Here is a 22,688-nt window from a genome sequence, read left to right as displayed (position 1 = left end):
ATGGTTAAACTGTTTATATTGAAGTTTTTTGGTTTGAATTTTAAATCCTCATTCATAAATAATACAAGCTTAATCCAGGTTTTTGTTGTTGTTGTTGTTGTTTTTGCGTAGATTTATCTTTTCTTTCCTTTTCACCATTAGTTGTTCCACTTTGATATGTGTAGAAGAATTAGGTTCCTAATCACCCTAGAACTACGGATGCTACTAAGAGCACATTAAATACTACACTCGACCTGATGCAACTGACTAAAAAAATATGTTTCAGACGCTACAATCCTGGCTCCATCTGATATTCCATTTATTCCATTGCATCATTGCTGTCTTCTTCCTGTTTGCTACCAAACCACTTCTTACCATAAGAAGGAGCAGGTAAAAATATCGTGGCAGAGATCCACCAAGATCACATGCCCCTCCAAGAACTAGTTGAACTGAACCAGAATAGTCTCCTCTGAAATGGAAGACGGCTTTAGTTGGGTATGTTTAGAAAATGACTAAAGACCAACACAAACTACCTAGCACTAAATACAAAGAAATGACACCTTCCTAATACTAGCTGGGGAAAAAAAAAAAAAAAAAAAAAAAAAAAAAGTGATCTAAAGAGAAGGAGAAAGTTTATACTCTCTTCATATATGATGGTAAAGAACTAAGACTCAGAGCACCTTCATTTTCAGGTTTTGGTTTCAAGTGTGAAGATATTATATACTCATATGAAGACACAGGAATAAAGACATACCATTTAGTATTGCCAGCAAAAGCGTTCAACCCTTTTCCACTTTAGCTACCTACTCTCAGAGCAAAATGCATACCTTTGATGCATCCCAGGAGGTTCAGACTGGACATTAGGAAAAAGTTCTCTAATGAGAGGGTGGTCGAGTACTGGAACATGTTCCACAGGGAAGTAGTCAAGGCTGCCAGAGTTCAAGAAGCATTTGGACAACGCTCTCAGACACGTGGTCTGATATTTGGGGAGTCCTGTGTGGAGCCAGGAGTTAGACTCGATGGTCCTTGTGGGTCCCTTCAAACCTGAAATAGTCTATGATTCCTAATCCAGCTGTGAAACAGTTCTCTCTGAGAAAGATTCTACATCCATCTGTATTGTGTTTGCATGGCAAGTGGGGGGGAAGGGGGCTTCAGGGTGGCAGAGCCCAGGAGCAGCCCCATGTTAAGCCACGAGCAATGCTGGTTGGGCCACTGGGAGAGCAGATTGAAGAAAGGGAAAATCTGCTGTGCTACAGCAGCTGGGAGAGAGGAGTGAGAGCTGAGAGAAGCAGCCCTGCAGCCCCCAAGGTGAGTGCAGCAGGAGGGCAGGAGGTGCTCCAGGCACGCAGCACAAGTTCCCCCACAGCCCGTGGAGAGGCCCCTGGTGGAGCAGGCTGTCCCCCTGCAGCCCACAGGTCCCACATGGAGCAGATCTCCACGCTGCAGCCCGTGGAGGAGCCCCCGGTGGAGCAGGTGGATGTGGCCTGGAGGAGGCTGCGGCCCATGGAGAGCCCCCGCAGGAGCAGGCCCCGGGCCGGAGCTGCAGCCCGTGGAGAGGAACCCACGCAGGAGCAGGGGGTCTGGGGGGAGCTGCCGCCCGTGGGGGACCCGTGCTGGGTAGCAGTTCTAGAATCATATCATAGAATGGCTTGGATTAGAAGAGACCTTAAAGATCATCTACTTCCAACCCCGCTGCCAGGTATCCCTAGAAGGGATGCCACCCACTAGACCAGGTTGCCCAGGGTCCCACCCAACCTGGTCTTGAACATCTTCAGGGATGGGGCATCCACAGCTTCTCTGGGCAACATGTTCCAGTGCCTCACCACCCTCTGAGTGAAGAATTTCCTCCTAACATATAATCTGAACCTACCCTCTTTTAGTTTAGAATGGTTACCCCTTGTCCTACTACTATCCACCCATGTAAAAAGTTGCTCTCCATCTTTTTTATAAGCCCCCTTTAAGTATTGAAAAGCTGTAATGAGGTCATCCCAGAGTCTTCTCTTCTGCAGGCTGAACATCCCCAGTTCTCTCAGCCTTTCTTCATAAGAGAGGTGCTCCAGCTCTCTCATCATCTTCATGACCCTCCTCTGGACCCACTATAACAGATCCACAACTTTCTTGTGCTGGGAGCCCCAGACCTGGATGCAGGACTTCAAATAAGGCCTCACCAGGGCAGAGCAGAGCGTGAAAATCCCCTCCCTCCACCAGCTGCCCACTTTTATTGATGCAGCCCAGGATGCAGTTGGCCTTCTGGGCTGCAAGCACCCACTGCTGGCTCATGTGGAGCTTTTCATCCACCAGAACCCCAAGTCCTTCTCCACAGGGCTGTCTCAATGAGTTCTTCTCCCAGTCTGTACCCATGTCCAGGTGCAGCACCTTGCACTTGGACCTGCTGAACCTTGTTAGGTTTATGTGGGCACACTTACCTAGCTGTGACGGTCCCTTTTTATGACATCCCTTCCTTCTGTTGTATTGACTGCACCACTCATCTTGGTGTCATACGTGAACTTGCTGAGGGTGTACTTGATCCCACTGTCTATGTCATTGACAAAGATATTAAACAGCATTGGTCCCAAGACGGACCACTGAGGGACACCGCTCGTCACTAGACTCCACCTGGACACAGAGCCACTGTCAGCTCTCTGTCTGTGGCCATCCTGCCAATTCCTTATCCACCAAACAGTCCACCCTTCAAATACATCTCTCTCCAATTTAGAGATCAGGATGTCATGTTGGACCACATCAAACACCTTATAGAAGTGCAGTTACATGATATCGGTCAGTCTTGCCTTGTCGACTGATGCAGTCACTCCACCATAGAAGGCCACCAGATTGGTCAGGCAGGATTTGCCCTTGGTGAAGCCATGCTGGCTGTCTCGCATCACCTCCTTGTCCTGCATGTGCCTTGACATTGCTTCCAGCAGGATCTGTTCCATGATCTTGTTAGGCACAGAGGGGAGGCTCACTGGTCTGTAGTTCCCCAGGTCTTCCTTCTATCCTTTTTTAATATGGGAGTGATGTTCCCCTTTTTCCTGTCACCAGGGATTTCACCTGACTGCCAAGACTTTCTGAATATGGTGGAGAGAGGCTTGGCAACTACTTCAGACAGTTCCCTTAGGACCCTAGGATGCATGGCATCGGGTCCCATAGTCTTGTACCTGTTCGGTGTCATCCATTCCTGAAGGGCTGCACCCGGAGATACAGTCCAATATGGGAGCAGTTCCTGAAGAGCTGCAGCCTGTGGGCAGCCCCCCAGGCTCAGTTCGGGAAGGACGGCATCCCGTGGGAGGGACCCCACGGGGAGCAGGGGCAGAGAGGGACCGTGAAGGAGCGGTGGAGACAAAGCGCTATGGACTGATCGCAGCCCCCCATTCCCTGTTCACCTGAGCTGCTCGGGGGGGAGGAGGTAGAAGATGGTGGGTAGGGGGGAGAAGGTGTTTTTAGTTTGCTTTTAGTTCTCACTGCTCTAGTCTGGTAGCAGTAGGCAATAATCTCCCTATGCTGAGTCTGTTTTACTTGTGACAGTCATTGGTGAGTGATCTCCCTGTCCTTATCTCAACCCACAAGATGTTTTCTTTCATCATATTTTCTCCTCTCATTTTTCTGAGAAGGGGGAGAGTGCTATGGTGGTGCTGAGCTACCTACTGGTGTTAAACCACCACAACATGTTTTCTTCATTTTGTTCCTCCTTCCCCAGTCCAGTGCCACCAACATACTTGGCAGCTCCATTCTTTTCACCAAGAGGAGGCACTGCTCTCCCAAGGTGCAGGAAGGAGCAACAGACAGTAACACCAATTACATTGATGTCTGGCACAGTTCTATTTCCAGTGCTGTGGGGTGAGAGGGATCCAGTTTGGAGAAGAGGACTCAAAGGAGAGGTAGTGTTGAAGGTCTCACGGAGGTTCAGAAGCACAACACAAAACAGAATCCATATTGCAGCACTGCCTCTCCCTCCTGTCATCACACAGGCTGTTCCCTGGAGCTGCAGCACTGTCTCTTATGGAGGATGAAATGCAGAGAGCCAACAACAGCTGCTCAGTGGTAGGGAACTACTGATTTACATCACTGATAAAAGTATAAAATGTAAGAATGACATAACGGCCATGTGTGCAAAATACTCCAGCAGCTGTACAATACTACAGGAACTGAAAGCATACAGCTCTGCAATCAAAATGTCAGCCTGCAAACTACATACAAATGTTAATTTATGAATGGACACAGACACAGAAAAATAATGAAATTACCAACAGCATATAATGTCAGTTCTTCCTTCGGGGACAAAAAGCAATACATAAATGCAGAGAGAGAAATATTTGATGAACTAAAACATATTAGAAATATATTTTGTCTGTTCCTTTTTTTTTTATTATTTTTAATTCCATTTGAAAATATATTCTTTCTTGCTTTCTACTACCTTTAAATTATTTTCTTATAGTTTCAGCCATGTATTTTCAAGCCTTGTGCTGGTCCAAAACTTCATATAGCTAAAGTTGTCATGAAAAATATGGGGAAAAGAAAAAAAAAAAAAAAGGAAAAATATATGCCTGCTCCTCTTTGGTGGAACAGAAGGATATAAACTTGTTGAATTCTACACAAGGCAATGACAGAGAGCACAGCAGAAAAGAGAGGAGATAGTACTGATTTCTGATATTAGGGTTGATCTCAATTTGCTTCTTCATTTTTTTCCCAGTTTGAATTCTCTGATCCAAAACTATTAATAAATACACACCAAAGACACAATTCCTGTTGTTGCAACAAAATGAGTGTAAGGAAACATTATATGACACAAAGATATTTTTGTTTCAGGATTTCCAGACTTTCATTAAAAAAAAATATAAGCATTTTAACTTATTTTAAACACCAGGTAATTCTTCCAAAGTAACATTTTAATGTGGTTCTTTCTCTTACAGCATCGAAAGAATATTAAACTCAAGGGATTGAAGCTAGTGCTCTTGACTGTCTATTTTTCTGAATGAGATTTGAAAAGTGGCTCACCTCCCAGGACCATACCGGCTTGACAGCACTTCCTCAAGCGACATGCTGGACAATTCTTCCTACGAATTTTATCAACTATGCAGTCATTTCTTCCAGCACATAAATAATTGTGCTGCCCTGCAAGCAAGAGAAAAACAAGATTAATATGTTTTTTAACATGACAAAAATATTTCTGTGTATAAATGTTGCAAGAATAACAGAGGAGTCAAAAAAAAGTATAACTGACCCGTTACAAGACCCCTTCATTTTGTTAGCTTTTAAATAATCATCTGTTACCACTTAAAGTTTCTTTGGCCTGTTTAAGAGTGACATTCCCCATCTACATCATTCGAAAATAATTAACAGGCAGTACAAACCTCTTAAAATATTAATTGATATTTCTAATGTAAATCAAGAATGAGGACAAATTTCCTTCTGTGTTGTTTTGTTTGTTTGTTTGCTTGTTTTTCCTTGTACTTTATTGTTCCTGATTGCGAAGTAGTTAAGTTATTTTTGCATGGATTGATAAAGAGTTTCCAACAAAACTGAACAAAGAAGTTGGGGCATTATGCAGTGCAAAAAAATAGCCCTTTAAGGCTATAAATTACCTCTGCTGGAGAATCAGTTCTGCACAACACCTGCTGAGACACCAGCTGAACATATGAGGCCAACAGAGGACAAACAGAGGAAGGCTGTAACTTTTTGGTTTATGTTAGCTTTTAGGAATGGCAACTCCAGTTTATTGTTTAATTCTGAAGTACTCAGTTAGGAAGAAGCTGTCATTAGTGTATTAAAATGGAATCTTCCAAATGAAATTAGCTTCCAGCAGAACAGTAAATTTATTAGCAAAACATGAAATCCAGCTGATATAATAACATTCTTTCTCAAAACAAGCTTCAATGATAATTTTTCTTGAAGAGAACAAAAAAGTGTATTTTTGTGCTTTTGTATAATAGTGATCATTTCTGTGATCATTTCTGTGATTCATTTTAATTTTGAATGAGTAAACAAAGCTGTAAGAAGAAAACAGAGCAAATCTTTGCGTTACGCCTCAGCTTATCCTCTAAGGTTTAACTTTAAAATCTTTCTTATTTTTACACACCATCCTCTATCCGTTTCTGTATTTTCATTTTCTTACATGAAAGCATAAAAGATGTTTCTTTTAAGAACAAAAAAATGGATAAAAAAGTATGTATAAACTGTAGGAACTAGCAATATCAGGATATTTTCCCTGTAGAATATTGTGGATGTGGACCTGCAAATATAACAGGCATCCACAGCACAACTTTTAGATTTTTATTTATTTTTAGATTGGTACTACTCTGAGTTAGCCATCTGATTCCACCAGGAGCAAACAAGTCTGAGACAATTATTCTATTCAGCTGGTGTTATTCTTTTCTTTATAATCTTATTCTGTCCTTTATCTGCACTTGGTCAAGTGAGCAACTGTTCACCAATAACTTTTCTAAATAGGAGAAAGACAAACTGAAAATGACTCCTCAGATGAAAATGCAGGAGAAGACCACTTTATTCTAACAACAAGAAAAGACTGGTGCTAAAACATGTGAAACAATCCATTTGCTTCTGTGGTAACATCTTTTCAAAAATTAATTTACTTCCTACCTTTACTTTTAAGAACAACTTGTTTAGTTTTAATGAAAGAAACCTGACTTCCTAAAATTTGTTTTTATAACAGTTTCTTTTGTTTCAGAAAATAACAAGTAAATACAAACAATTGTCTTATGCATTGCCTGGAATTTTAAAAGTATTTAATAACGCACTAAATCACAAGACATGCTCATTTAATTTCTCCCATTATTTCTAATCCTGGATATCTTCTTACAGGAAATGTTACCGAAATTAATGCAATGACTAAAAATCTGTCTTGCTTTGGCAGCAGAGCAGGAAGCAAAACACTTATTTTGAACATTTGTCATTTATTTGCATTTTTTCCTCATCTTGCTTTGGCTTTATTAGCTACAAAAGCACTCAGTCTTTTGAAAGGCAACACCAGTTTTAAGATTGTTACTTAAAAGCTATGAAGCATCAGATTATTTCTGCATTGTGGCATTCTGATGCCTTAATGCGCAGTTAATTTACAAAGAAATGCTTAAGTATACGGTTTCGGTTATATTTGTGGGTTTTATAGTTTTTGTTTGTTTGTTTGTTGTTGTTGTTTTTGTCGCCTGAAAAAATATCTCTTTGGACCTCATTTTTGTGGAACCCTTTGAATTTATGCATGGTCTGGATCCTTTTAGCCCGTGTCCACAGAAAGATCAAAAATGGACTATGAATTTCCAGCAAATGCTCAGAAGCAGCTTGCAAAGCTACAGGTATTCAAGTTTTACTTTTCCTCCTACGCTGACACAGAAAAATACTTATCTACTAAAGTTAGTGCCATATCATGACATACTCCTCTTCAAACTCTCAAAGAAAGTGTTCATATGTTCTAGAATGATGTCAGTATTTAAACTTTGCTCTTGATACTAGTATGTGATTTGCACACCCAAGTATGTGTGCTCACTGCTAAAGGAGGCTAAGAAGCTTGGGTAGAAGCAGTAATGGCAACAATGTTTATGCTGGAACAATAAATTAATTGGCAAAATGGGAATTAATAGCTTGATCTATACACATTTTAACAGCCTGTATTATTAAATAACAGTTATATAACAGCTTTTAAATATTACACATCTAAGATTAAGTGTTACAAATCAAGATTGCAATACACTGTAAAATTTAGAATTTGCAGTTACACTTTTAAGGTTCACTGCTGCTCTTATAAACCTCTTCATAACTTAGGCTTTATCAGTAGATCCAATTTCCACATTAACTGAAAATGTGGGAATTACTTTATCATTATGTAACAACTCACCATTTATTATAAATCCAAGACAGAACAATTTTTTTCCCATCTGCTGACCAAATCATAAATGAATCACAATTATCAAAACTGCTCTTGAATGTTCCTATGTTCTAGTGAATACAGCACACCATCTCTGAGTTATAGGACAGATTAAGTAAGTCCAGTGCATACCATGAGAGAAATGAAGCACCACTATTGGAATTTAGGCACAGTAAGAATTTCCTTTGATCTTCAAAAAGTATTATTTCACTCCTATTTATTTCATAACCTGTATCTGAAATCTAATAATTAGCAGTGACCTAACATATATTATGCGTTTACCTAGTTTGCTTCTTCCATAAAGAAGAAACTAGCATGAAAAAAGAACCAAGGAAACGCTATCCAATGTCTCCCCTGACACTTCCCAACCTAAAGTGTATTTCATTAATTTTGTTTCAGCTGCAGCTTTTTTGGAGAACACATAAGGTTCAACTATTTAGTATTTCACTTAGTCTCACCTGTCAGGGCTTTTTTAGTTATTTCAGTCATCTGACTGGATCTCATATAGATATACAAATCTCACATAAAACTGTATCTGTGTTTCTACCATTGTCAAGAGCTGGATTCTGAGAAAACATTACTTGCTTGGCTAATGTCAATATTTTAAGTGCCAGCAACCATGTGAAGGACTGATTGTGTAAGAAATGGAAAACATGCCAGATATTTAGTTAGTTTCCAGATCATGGGACAATACTTATTTCAATTAAGCTATTTGGAAAGTTTTGATGGTATGCCTAAACATTTCTTTGTAAATATATCATTTAAATCATTTGTTGCATCTCAGTCCTTAGGATGAGTATTTTATTAGTATTTTAACTGATTTGCTTAAATATGTGAATATTGCAGTAATACTAAATACATGTACTAATGAAGTACCTTAAGACCCCTGCCAAGACAAAATTCCTGTTCAATTGGTAGCATGTCACACAGTATCTTTTATATGTCATTATAACTAGGAGATAAAACAGAAGAACCAAGATAGTTGTCTAATCACTAGGGCCCAGGTGAAAAAGCAAAAACTGATAATTGTGTTTCTTACAAAAATATGGATCTGACAACTTTCTGACAACTGCCACTTTCTAGGAAGTTTTCCCCCAATGTTAAGTTTCCTGAACATGTTTACTTTCACCTGTCTTTAAAAGTGCACATTGTAGCTTTCTCTCAACACCTCAAAGCATCAATTTTAATGTAGATTTGATTACATATGGAGAAAATACAGAGATTTCATCTGTTACTTATCCATTCCAGATTCTTGTAGGGTACCATTTTTCTTAACCTCCATCAAAGTTCATTTATGTTAGCAAAGGCGGAAGTACTAATGTAATCAGTCAACTGCAGTTTTAAGTACTTCAATAACTAATGCTACATTGGCAAGTGTATATGAGAAAGTGATTAAAACGTGTATGGTCTGCACACACAAACACAATCAGTCACAGTTTTTGCTGTGACTGTAAAGCTGCACTAATAGTACTACATCACTGAGAAATGCATGTAGAGTGTCTTTAAAAACTGGTCTATTAACTGAGCTCACTGTCATACTGTAAGTCATTTAAAATGATTCAAATGAACTAACAAGTTCCTGAAATTTTGCAGATATGCAAAGACGGAAAATGTATCTGCACCAGGAGTATCACATGCTGGCAGCCAGTTATTTGTGTAAGTGCATCTGTGCTGAACTGCTGCCAGTCTGCACAGAAGCAACATGCTTGTTTGCAAACTCTCATTTCCTCCTGTCTGCAAATAAAAGCACTTTCTCAAATCTTCTCTCTCCCATAGTTGATTCTGTCTCCCCATATCACTCTTACCTATCAATGTTTTCTTATAAAACCATTCTATTCCCACTACTGGAAGACTTCTGTTCACAATACACACCACACTGTTCTATTTAGTGTATATTATTATTATTATTACTACTACTATTATTATTATTTCTGTCTAAAACCAGCAGATATATAATGTTCTTTGTAAATTATTTTATGGCCAAGTACCTCCCAATGTTGACATTTTCCTTCCTGAAAGCCAGCCTCCAGCTTCTGCTCAATAATTTACTCCCAGTATGCTCTTTACCACTTACAGTATTTTTCATACCATAAGAAATAGGAAGTGCCAATTATACAAGCAAATTTAAAAACCAAAGGATTTACTTTTTCACTCAGTCCCTGTCAGGGGTTCCTGTGGAAGCTGACAATAAAAATGGTTTTAAAATAAATAAAATGGAAACTAGTTTCACCTATGTGTACTAAACACAGCGGTCCAGATGTAGCTTCTGAGTCTAACTTTGACTTCGGGAAGCTAATATACTATATTAGGGTAAGCATTACTCTGGATTTGGGCTGATTCTATCACTGTTTTCCATAACTAGGCAAATAGTCTAGCCTAGTTCCTCATCAGAAATGAGAAAAACAGCTAGACTGACCTTTGCTCTGATCTAAATTAACCACTGCTGTATTTATACTGTTCCCATGTGCGAAAAAGCAAATTTGTGCCGACCTCACATGTCACAATGTGGGCTTATGAGCATGGGTCTTGGAGAACTAGGAACCTATACTACAGAGTTTGTAATACTCAAAGCATGCCCTTCGTGTCCCTGTATGCCATTAGAGGCCATTACAATCTCCAAGACTCCACACACCTCAAACAACATTTTTAAATTATTTAACACCAACTTCACTTTTGTGCTAACATTTTCTGCAGAAATAAATATGTCACTGAAGTGAGGTTGAAACTCTAACGACTTAACAACAAACCACATTCCCCACTGACCTTACCATACATAACCTGTTTATAAAGAAAACAGAAGTTACTGGAGGACTCACGTCTCCCTCCTTGACCATCAAAATTAGATTTCATTATTTCCCAAATATTAGCAGGTGTCCTCACTACAGCTCTATAAAGTACTTTTATTTTCAGACCAGAGGAAAGGAGAGTTTGCAAACAAGTGCATTGCCTCTGTGCACACTGGCAGCAGTTCAGCACAGATGCACTTAGGCAAATAACCGGCTACTCTATATAAAGTCCATAGTGGTATAATAAACATGCTATTGATGCAGATCTGCTTCACAGCCAAGGGTTTAGGATTCAATGGATCAAAAAGAGCAAAGGGTGGAAGAAGAGTAACTTGGGAATATGTTCCATCCTGGACTCTTTTTCTTGCTGAAATAATATGGAATTCCTCCCCTCATAACAATATAGTTTAAAGTGAAAACAGTGAAGAACGATTACAGCCCAAGTCATTCTTCATCCTAAGGAATGGTCAGGACTGCAAAGAGAGAAGGGTGTTTTTGACTCACTCCAAGCATGATGGACACAGATCTTACATCCTGGGTGACTGCCTTACCTCTTCTATGTACTCAGTGATGGGGTTTGTGAGCATTAACAGGTACTAGAAATTCCTTCACCTTTGTGAAGCTAGTCTTCCATTCCTTTGTGTTAACTACATGTGATGAAAAGAGCAGGTTGAATAAAAATGTTTTGTTCAAAAAAAAAGCAGAACTATAAAATGTTCATTCCTAAGTCAAACCTAATATTTCTTATATTCTACTTTACTTTGCTAAGCAGATTGATAACTAATTTTTCACATAACTCTACTTAAAACAAACTTCTGTTACACTTCCACTCCATTATCCGTTAATTTGTAGTTAATTTGTAAGCATATCTTACAGTCCTCTGCCTAATTTTGTTTGCTAAGTGGACAAAACAAAAATGGTTTCTTTAGAAGGGAAACAGCATTTTCAAACTACCATATATTTTGCATTGCTTTTCTTCTCTTCAACAAACCACTTCCAATGTCTGCAACATCTTTGACAGATTCTTTCTCCTTTATCTTGATTTGAAAATCTTCTTGCCTTTTGTTGTGAACACCGCACCACAGTCTTTTTCCTTCCAAAAATTACTTCTCCAGACAGCAACCTATGCACATTGTATTTAAGGTATCTTCAAAACTGATCAGTTAAATGTAGCTATGCTGTTTTCATTCACTTCTGGGTAGTTAGTAGTTATAATCCTGAATGTGGTTTGTTTTGTTTTAATCTTAGTAATTTCCCTATTTATTCTATCATCTTCAACCAACCAAACAACCAACCAAACAAACAAAAAACTATAATTAAGTCCTGTTTTACAGAAACCATCGTGAACTGCAAAATAAGGATTACTATTTCACATTGACTTTATTTGGTCTTCCTAGAATGTTTACCACAGTAACATTCTGAAAGGCATAAAGTCTTTGCATCTAAATACAGGAATTGACAATAGTAAAAATTCTGCATAGCTAATATCTTTCAGAAAATGATTCTGGCTTCTACAAATCAGTATTTCCAGTTCTTTTTATGGCAGTGTGTCACAATTGTTCCATGGTCACCATTTTTAAGCGATTAATTACACAATTAGTAGAAATATCTAAAATGATAAAATTGACATCTTTTTATCTTTTTTTTGTCAGTGAAGGTTATATTTCTTATAAAATGACTATAGATCATGGGATTTGAACATCCAATGTACTTTAAAAGCACACCAACTATTTCAGAAGTATACATCATTAAAGCACATTTGTTCTTCTGATCCCTGAATGCTGTATTCTTCTACCAACATAATATAATACATTGTATTTGTATTTCAGTCATCCCATCATTATGATCTCAGTGAAAGTATTACAGCATATTGCCTTGATGAAATTTTCACTATATGTTTTCTCTTATTCTTTGACTGTTCCTAGATCTCAGCTAGTAGGATAGGGTCACTTGCTCTAAGAGTAACATAGGTAGAAAAAAAACAGAAGTATTAGCAGAAAAATGCAATATACTAAAAAACAAACAAAAAAAAAACCTGATATTGATGCCTGTGATCAAAACACCCAGACAGCAAACTGCTGAAAAACTGTAAAGAAAGGATTCTTTTGGCTAATTAGATTCTAATGTGTAGACATCCAGCAGAGTAAGTAGTGTACACTCTGATCTTGGGCACTGGAGAAAAACAGGTCCTTTAGGATGTGATTTATCTTAACCTTGAGTAACATCTAAACTGGGGTTCTTTAATAGCCTATCGATCTCCAAAGGAAGCTTAAAGATTAGACTAAATACGGATGTCCACAATGTAAATGCCTTCAGCTTGGTGCAACATATCTCATACAATGCATTGTCATTGGGGATTATGGAAACTGATATAATTATTTGTCAAGAATAGCATAATATTTTCCAGGATGTCAATGTCGCATGTAACTCTTTTCATGCTTTAACTGCAAAAGATTCCAGGTTGTTGGAATACACTCTGATGTTAACTGATATTAACCAACAGCCACTTGTGAAATTGCAGGAGTTGTTGACTAGGTATGACCAGGAAGCCTCTGAAGTACAGCCATGTATCAGCACAGACAACAGCAGACTGTAACATGCAATTGACACTTGTTAAGTCTTTCCACTGGTAGCTTCTAAAGAACTGTCCCTTAATCATCGGTTCTGTGGAACAGATATATAGCTTAAGGAGATGGACACTGTCAAACCTAAGTGCATTTTTAGCAAGTGATAGTTTGACTATAAATACTTATATACTTATTTTATTTCATTATTATATTTATTTATATACTCTAAAAAGATATTAGCTACCTTGGTGGTATATGGGTGGGATTCATACCACCAAACACAGAGAATGTACATCATCACCTGACACTCTTTTTATACTCAGTATAGAGAAATAGTTCCTGTTAGAGTAACGTCATTTTCATCCTACGTAGATATGCAAAACAAGTCAGTGCATTACTCCCCAGAAGTTCCTGTTTCTCTCCACCTGCTATAGGAGGAACTTGAGATGCACAGCTCAGGTTACTCCCATTGTGAATATCTGAAGTTAGAGCAATCAGCAATGCTGAGCACTCAGCTGCTGGTGCTCTGTAAAGCAAGCAGTCCTACACCACCTGAAATAACTTCTAATCCACCTGAAAAGATGTTTTATGTAATACTCTATACAGTTTCTAAACACACTATGTAATGTTAAGCCAAAATTTTTGGTAATTCTCATTTCTGCAGTTGCCTGTGTTCTAAGCCATCTCTTTCAGGAAATCAGTACAGTCATGACGAGAGCAGTAAGAAACCCAGCATTAGCACAACACCCAAAGCACAAGAATGAATGCGATCCTTGCTCACTCCATTGTTTTGCCACAATTAGATCAACAAATTAATGTTTGTCAAATGGTTAAGCAACAATACTTTTTTTAAGTCAGAAGTATGATACACAATTATGTATCCGTACAGATCTTCTTTCCCTTTTTATAATGCAAATTCTTTGCTCTCGCAGAAGTGAGGCTTCTCCGTTGAATTTTAGGACCTTCACAGAGGTAATTTCGTGTATTTGAATTTGGAAATATACTTAAGTTTACTATATATTACCACTTTTTTGTGATGTGCAAAATAAAACAGCTTTAATAATATTAAATATACTAAGTGAGAAACATTTTCATCTCTCAACTTGCAGTATGATGCTTTGTCTGCTTCATGAAACTTTCATTACTATTAGGTTTATGGTACACACTGTACCAAATTCTGATCCCAAGAACACAGAAAGTGGGATTAAAAATAGAAAATTGCTGTGGAGTAAGGAGAACAGAGAACTTTTTACAGCTGCTTTATCAATTTCATAGATGAAAGGGTCTCTATATTATGGCATTTCACTGTCTTTCCAAATAGGGCTTCCTATCAGTAGATATTTTTTTTAATCAGTGTTTGGTGTGCTGTGCCATTTTACATTTTTAAGCTATGTAAGAGCACACTTGTGACAATCTTCCTCACGCAGAGTATTTCACTACGTAAGTAGTGAATCACACGGCCATCATAAACTGCTTATTTGTAACACAAGTCAGATAAACTTTATCAGAAAGGCTGGCTGAAACAACGCTCAGCCTTTTCACTGCACAGACGTAACTCATGCTTAATTCAACACCTTCCTCCACCCACATACACAGACAGTGAAAACTCTCATGTAAACTACTTTCTATCCCATAGGGTTTGCCAGGCTTAGGTCTCAGAGAAAAGAAATGTCTACATGTCATCAGTTAAGTGTTAACTGCTGTTGTGGTTGAGCTTGTTCCCCGACGCTATTATTTGTCCAGCACTGTTACCCTGAACATGAAGCACATACTAAAACTAGAAAAATTGCTATATATTCATTAGATCAACTTAATAATAGGGTCCCAGATATTTGAACAAACCAAGAATTATTTCCTTACACATCTGCTGCAATGTCATGTATTTATGTCAGCCCCAAACTCTACGGGTTCACCCAACTACCTGTCATCACATGTCGAAGTAACATAAACAAGGGGCAAAGGAAGGCAAATACTTTTATAAATATAAAACAAAAATTAAAAGTGGGACTTTATATAGGAAACAGCACTTCAAATTGTTTTCTGGTTCCAGGTGATTTTTATTTTTCATCAGCAGAACTACCCTGGATACACTTTCAAGAATGCAAGCCACCAAGAAATGATGCATTAGTGATAGTGTAACACCAGGAACCCACAACTCTACACGTTGGTTCCTCTCCAGGACAGAAATTTCACTGTGGTGTTACACGGACAACTGCAAGGTAAGAGATGCTGATCACAGTTGCCTTACATGATTTTATGTGAAGATATCCTTATAAGATACTATTTACGTTACCTTATAAGATACTTTATCTTATAAGATACCATTATAAAATACCTATTTATTTATGACTGCCTGGCAATTTAAAGCTAAGTACGAGTTGACTTCCTAAATTTCATTCTCCTAAACTAGCAATATTATATCTGTTTTTTGTGACCTTGTATTAGATATACTGGTAGCACTTAAAAAATGCCTGACCATCAACATCAAATTACTTTGCAAGTACGGAAATTCTGTAATTTTTAAAACATTTTAAATCTTATTTCTGAATATTCTTTGGTTGGTAACTCCAAACTGCCATTCATTTTCAGCTCACGGACATGAACGGTACTAACCCATCTACATACTGAATCCAATTTTGTATTTTCAAATTTCTTAACTGAATATAAATAACAGAAACTTCTATTATTTCCATGGTAAACAAAGGAGATCTTTCAGCATTTTTTAAAAAGCCTTGCAATTTTTACAATAATTGAATCAATGGATTGATAAATCAGCTCTTTGTAGGTAACCAACTAAAAACATATAACCTCTATATGCAAATAAATATTTCAGTATCTAAACCTGCATTTTCTCCTCCTCACCTCTAGCACAAAGAGTTTTTTTTATATTCATTTTATTACAGTTCAGCCCCCCCCCCCCCCAAAAAAAAAAAAAAAAAAAGACTTGCAGTTTTAGTTAACATCTTAGGATTCTGCTTAGAGTAAAATATACTTATGGAATTATAACCATCCTTTTCTTTATATATATAGGCACATATTGGAAGCCAGGGACCCAAACAACAAAATATCTACCAAACCATACATAGCTAAGAATTCATTGCCAATGTTGTAAAATAATTTAATACTAAATATAAGATTTTATATTCTAATTATAAACATATAAATATAAACACAGTTCTGGTCCACTGTTACACTGTATGGATACCTCCTAGTTCTATTCAAATGTACGGTTAAATCATACTTAGTATAGAAACTTTTAGATTCACCTGTACAGTTTCAAATTCAGACTGAGCATTTGAATTGTGCTCTGATTATATTTCAAAAAGAGTAGCGATGGAAAATTGAGTTTTCTGGATAACAAAATGGTCCATTCTACCTCAAAGGAAGCATTTAATTAATACCGTATTTTCCACATACTAGGTGTGAGTAAAAAAAAAAAAAAGTGTATGAATCGTGGTTTCTGTAAAAAAAAATAATATATATATATGTATAGTTGGCTGTTAGATTTGAAACAGCCAACATACCTAAGATTACAGAAGTAATTAAAATAGCAAATAGGCATTTTCCAACAAAGTCAGTACTACTGTGTTATGTCCCTTGTTATGTATGCACTTGAAAACTTAATAACATATGAGAGAGAAATCTAAATATAGAAAATCCAAGCAGCAGCAAAGCCTTCTATTTTCAACTATGTTTTAATTTCTCATGGTAATCAGGACTTTATGGAAAGTACATGAAAAGCAGACTTATGATTATGAATTTGCACTCAAAAACTTTAGCATCTCATTTGCATGAATAATATTGGGAAAAAAATAGAGTAGCATTACAAATTTAAGAAGGCTAGTAATGTATTCCCACTCGAAGAAATGATGGGCAAGGGGACACTTTACATAAGAAAAACTTCTCAGTAAAATGTGTGAATCTTTAAACACTGTTTTCTCTTGTATCTACAATAAAAATATTATTTTTCTTTTTACAAGAGAGTAGTTTGTCACATTTATTTCTGGCAAGTAATAAGTGAAAAAATACTTTAAGTTTAAATGAAATTGGATATCTATCCATTTCAAAGCTAATAATTTTATCCTATGCTTCAGTTAAAATAAAGAAGTCCATCTTTTTAAAGAACTCTCTGTAGACTTGCACCTCCTACGCAAAATAGGTAACTACATTTGTTCATGTTGTTCATGCCCATATTGCTCATTTCTGTCATTCTTCTCCATAAAACGTAATAATCTATAGTTTTTCTTGTCATAGTCCAGCTTTCTGAGGTAGTTGTCAATTCTTTGAATATTCTTACTAAAAAAAAGCAAACATTTCTTCACCACACTCTCAGTCTTTGGAATCATTTAAAAAATGGTAAGTATGAAGATGGTATGTAAAACACAACTTTTTTTTGTTTGTGTAACTGTATTGACCTCTTATTTCTCTGTATGTTTATATTAATCAGTAAGATTCTGCTAATACAGCTTTCGCATAAATATTCAGTGAAAACAGCCTTAAGAAATCCCTAGTAACAGCCTATATGCCTTCTGATAAATGATAATGTATCATTAAATAAAGTATATATGCTGAACAGTAATTGGATATGTTTTTGAACAGGTTCATCTACTGCACAAATACAGCTGGATACAAGTATAGGAAAAAGACAAACTTCAAAAGTTACAGAATCAAATTAAAATACAAAATTAAAAACTGAATACTACAGTTGAAAAGTAAATAAATAAACCTTCTTTTAAAATATGGCATTCATAAATTACATTACTCTTTCTTAAAACTTCAGCTCCCTGACTCTTTAAGAGTACGTCTGATGCAGTATAATAACCAAAAGCAAAGAACGTGAAGCCAAACCAAGAGACCATTTAACAGTCAGTGAAACAAACATATGCCTGTAGGTGACTTAAAAGCTAATTGTTTTTCTGTATTGCAACCTAACAAATATGTTTCTAATTGTTTTCTCATGAATGCCATTAAATGTATTAGAGAAAACGTGGCACTAACAAAGCTAATTAGTTCATTTAGCCCATCCAGTCTAGTGGTCTCAATTTGAAGATATATAGTCTGATAAAGCAAGAACATGAGCATATGCTTAAAATTGAAAGAAACAGCATACTGAAACAATTCTAACTAAAGTATTTTGCTGAGCTTTTAATTTCCCATTATTCCCCTTTTCATCTGAAGAGCAATAAACTCTATAGCATTGAATAAACTATATATCACAACAAGAAAACATGATGCAATTTCTTCTTTTAAGTAATCCTACACAGTGCAACAACGGTTTTGTTAAGTGTATGGAACAGAAACTTTAACGTCCAAGTTCTGACAGATAAGAATTGTGAGAAAAGCAGACAAAGAATAAAATGTTTTTTCTTTTACTCGGATATGTTTTACTTCTTCATCAGCTGAAGTATATAAAGCAATCTGCTCCTGTATTTAAAATCTCTGTGGGTATATATGGACAAGGCATAATATAATTCAAAAAGGAAAAAAAAAGTATTATTACTGATTTATGAAACCTGCAGTTTGGCTTTGTAAACCAACATCTATCTGGAATAAAAGTTAAAACCATTTGACTTGAAATAGTTCAGTGGAACCTGAAATACTTCCATAAAGCTCAGGAAGCCAAATTCTGTATTTTGCAAGCAAGAAAATTTACATATAACTTCAAAAAAAGAATAAAGCCAAAATAAATACCAATCTGCATATGATTAGGTCATACCCACAAAATTTTCATTTAAATAGTATTTACACTTTCTAAAACAAGTTCTGTATTTCCCAAGATCTTGATGAAACTCTACTTACTGAGAAAGATTAAAAGATGAACAATAATAAATAGCAACCAGTGAAAGTACAACAAATAATACTAGTAAAGTTAATAATGAAATATTTTAGTTAGTGTTCACCGTAATACTTTGAGTTGGCAAAACAAAAAAACACGACTACAGTGATCATGCTCACAGATCAGCAATAAGTAAGGGGTATGTTCTTTGCAGTGCCTAGGAAGATATATGTCAAATAATAAGGAACAATGGCATGATATAGTACCTTCCATTGCCCTTTTAAAGAAGACTTTACAACTTCCACAGGTAAGTACTCCATAGTGGCAACCAGAAGCCTCATCACCGCAGATGAGACAAATCTTCTGGGGTAGAGATTCAAAACTGTATTGAGAACTTTGGCTGGATTCTGTATCTGGCCTTCAAAAGAAAAAGAAGAGAAATGAAATATCCAGATTTGCAATGGTTAGCTACTTACCTGTATTAGTGAGCTCTATATTAACAGCTTCCTTTTACATCTATAGGACAAGGGGAAAAAAAAAAAAAAAAGGCAGGATTGCCTTTCAGCTTGAGGGTTTCTCTACGCTAGGATAAAAGGTGTATTAGCAACGTGTGCCTAGCCATTAAAAAGGAAAGTAGTGAGCAAAAAACATAGTAGCATTTTAACTCACTTTAGATAAAAAGGGGACATTCTAGGAAACTACCAAAATGCTCATCTTCCTCTGATCAACAAGTCTTGTGAGTAAAGTCATACTGATCGATATCTTTTTCTGAACACCGAATGGTAGAGAGACAGAATGAAACAGAAGTCAATTGAATTTCAAAAGCCCCCTTCACATGGGAAACAACCAAGCTTTCTCAGCTAGAAAAATCGTTAATAATTGGTTTGTTGCCTCCTGTTCAGTCGCAGCGTTATACTTAGTAGCTAATTCTGATGAGCACATTGAGCTGACGAGTACTTCTGTATTTCTTATCAAGAAAAAAGTAGGCTAATCTAGCTAATTATTATGTTTAAAAAATCCATATGTTTCTATCAAAACGATGGAGTTATTTTTGCAAATATTTCTAGATAACACCTTGGCATCATAGTAAGCCATATTCATCCTAGTAAATTAATATAGATATTTAAAATGTTTTGAGTTTTTTTAGGTGAAATTAACTGCTTTTTCCCAAATCAGCAATAATATTCTGGAGAATATTTAGGTATTTATAGATACTGTCCACTTGTCAATTAAGAGAGGTGAATCTACTGCTCCTCCCTTCTGTGGAGCTGGTTACTGTATTGCACAGTATGAAGCAATCATAACAAAAATGCCGCTTCTCTCGGAAGGTAACCGTGCCCAGAAGACCATCAGCTGCAAAATTAAAACCTCGGGTGCGTTCCCACCAGCACCGGGACACCCCAGCGCGCCCAGACAGCCCCGAACTGGACGTGCAGCCACGGCGGCCGTCTAAAATCTCCAGTGGAGCTCCGCCGAGTGCCATCGTGTCCCCGTTCATCCCCGGACCGTCCCTTCGACCCCCTTCCGAGAGCGCCGTCGGGGGGCAGCGCCCCCCACCCCCTGCGGTGCCGCCGGCCTCCCTTACCGCACGTAGCCGAGGTAGGGCGGGCAGAGCTGGGGCAAGCCCTCCTTCAGCACGGCCGCCGGGAAGCCCAGGGGTTGGTGCCCGTTGAGGCCCAGCGGCGGGTAGAGGCCCGGCGGCGCGGCGGAGGCCGAGGTGGAGGGGAGGCTGTCGGGCAGCGCCGGCGGCCCGTAGGCTGCGGGCAGCAGGGAGGCTTCGGTCTTGTAGAGGACGCACTCCAGCGAGGGCTCCTGGGCGGCCCGGGGGGGCTGCGGGTAGTCGGCGGAGGCTGCCTTGCCTCCCAGGTACGGGGCGGGCAGCCCGACGGCCTCCTCCTTGATCTTCAGGGCGGGCTGGAGGTCGCCGTAGGCGAAGGGTCCCTCCTTGCCGTCGGCCGGCGGGTAGCCGTAATCCGCGAAATCCGGGGCGGGGGCGGAGGGCGAGGTGCGGGGCCCGAAGGCGCTGCCTTCGTACGCAGCGTCCACGTCCAACAGCTGCCTGGTGCGGGAGGCCAGGTAGGCAGAGTTGAGCGGCAGGATGGGCACATGCAGGTAGTCCTGCCCCGGGCACGCTCCCGGTGCCGCTCCCGGTTCTTGCTCCGCAGCCGTCGGGGAGGCCGCCGGGACCGAGGCCAGGCTCCCCCCGGAGCCCGAGCCCTGCTCCGGCCGGCGGCTGCCGGCGGGGAAGGGGCGCTCCTGAGGGGACAGCGCCCCCAGCCCGGGGGCTTTGCCCCGGGGAGTCGCGGCGGGACCCTCGGTGCCCGGGGGCGATTTGAGGGCGGCCGTCAGGGCGTCCCCCCCCGGCCAGAGCCGCGGAGGAGGCTGCGGAGGGCTGGCAGCCGGAGCTCCCGCAGCGCTTTCGGCCGATTTCGGCTCCGGGCCGCGGCTCATGGGGGCGCCGGGAGCCTCCGGGACCTCCGGCCCCAAGAAGGACCAGGCATGAGCCGCGGGGCTCAGGAAGGTGTCCAGGACGCTGTCCAGGGCGTCCTTATCAGGGAGGGAGCCGCTCCCCGGCCGGTACGAAGAGGGAGTCCCGGTCCTCCTCCCCCGGCTGCCGTTGCTGCCGCCGCCGCTCTTCCTCCTCCTCTTCCTCCTCCTCCTCCTCGTCCTCCTCCTCCTCGTCGCTGCTCCTTGGGTAGAGCAGCCCGTCCAGGGCGATGTCGATGGCCTCCGCTTCCCCGCGGCCGGGGTGGCCCTGCAGCAGGACCGCCCCGTCTCGGCCGGACGAAGGCGCTCCGGGCTCCTTGGCCTTCACCTCGGTCATGCTGCCCGCCGCTCAGCCTCCGCCGCGGAGGCCCTCGGGGGGGAGGGAGGGAGGGAGCGAGGGAGGGAGGGAGGCTCCCGGGGCGATGCAGCGGGGCCGGGCGGCTCCTCACATCCCGGACGGCGGCTGCCGCTCACATGGCGCTGCCTTCCGAGGAGGGGCGGCTCAGCCCCGGCCCCCCTCCATCGCCAGCACCACCGCAAAGCCTTCCCCGCCGTCGGGGACGGGGACGCCTTTGCCCCGCAAGAGGGGAGAAGCCACTCAGCGCCTGTCTGTGTGACACTCCGCCCCGAGACCCCCGCCGTGCTGCCCCCCCTGCCCTTACCGCCGGGGGGCTGCGGTGCCCGGGCTCGCCCCTCCCCGTCGCCGTCCCCCCCCTCTTTTCTCCCCCGTTCTCCCTTCTGTGGGGCCGCTCCGCGCTGCCTCCCCCCGGGGCTCGGCTGCCGCCGTTCCCCCCGCGGCTTTTCCCAGCCGCTCTGCCGGCGCCCTGGCCCCTCCTCTGCTCCGCCCGTCCTGTCCCTCCCATCGCTCTCCGGCCCCTCGCCCCTCTCCCCTCTCCTCGGGCCCGCTCGCCGGCTGCCCCCCGACTTCTCCTCCCCGTCCCCACACCCGCAGGTGCCCCCTCCTCACGCTCCTCCGGCCCCCGGGCACAGGGCGGGCAGGTCGGGTGGTCGCTGTCTGGGGACAGTGAGCAAGACAAGTTTTCCTTGCTTGCCCTGTCCCCGGGATAGTCTTCCTGTAGTCTTTCACCTCCCTCTCATTGTCAATTTCAGAGGTAAGCTCTGCCCCAATTCCTCAAAGCCCTGTTACTCACACTGGTACATCTTCCATGTTCCAATAGCAAAGAAACCATGGCATTGTAAAGCACCTGATGTTATAG

The 22,688-nt window shown here is 40.5% G+C and overlaps 1 protein-coding gene across 1 annotated transcript in view; it reads right to left on the bottom strand.

Moving 5' to 3' along the window:
• The window catches only part of PGR (progesterone receptor), a 40,961-nt gene extending 18,687 nt beyond the window's left edge, over window positions 1-22,274 (bottom strand). Inside the window, 4 exon segments of the mRNA XM_013178063.3 lie at window positions 4,975-5,091; window positions 19,251-19,402; window positions 20,570-21,570; window positions 21,572-22,274. Coding sequence (XP_013033517.3) covers window positions 4,975-5,091; window positions 19,251-19,402; window positions 20,570-21,570; window positions 21,572-21,808 — 1,507 coding nt within the window. The 5' untranslated portion in view covers window positions 21,809-22,274.
• Between the last annotated feature and the right edge of the window lie 414 nt (window positions 22,275-22,688).

Source organism: Anser cygnoides, chromosome 1, assembly GCF_040182565.1.
Source record: "Anser cygnoides isolate HZ-2024a breed goose chromosome 1, Taihu_goose_T2T_genome, whole genome shotgun sequence".
NCBI classification, from domain to species: Eukaryota; Metazoa; Chordata; class Aves; order Anseriformes; family Anatidae; genus Anser; species Anser cygnoides.
This window is presented reverse-complemented; position numbering and strand designations above follow the sequence as displayed.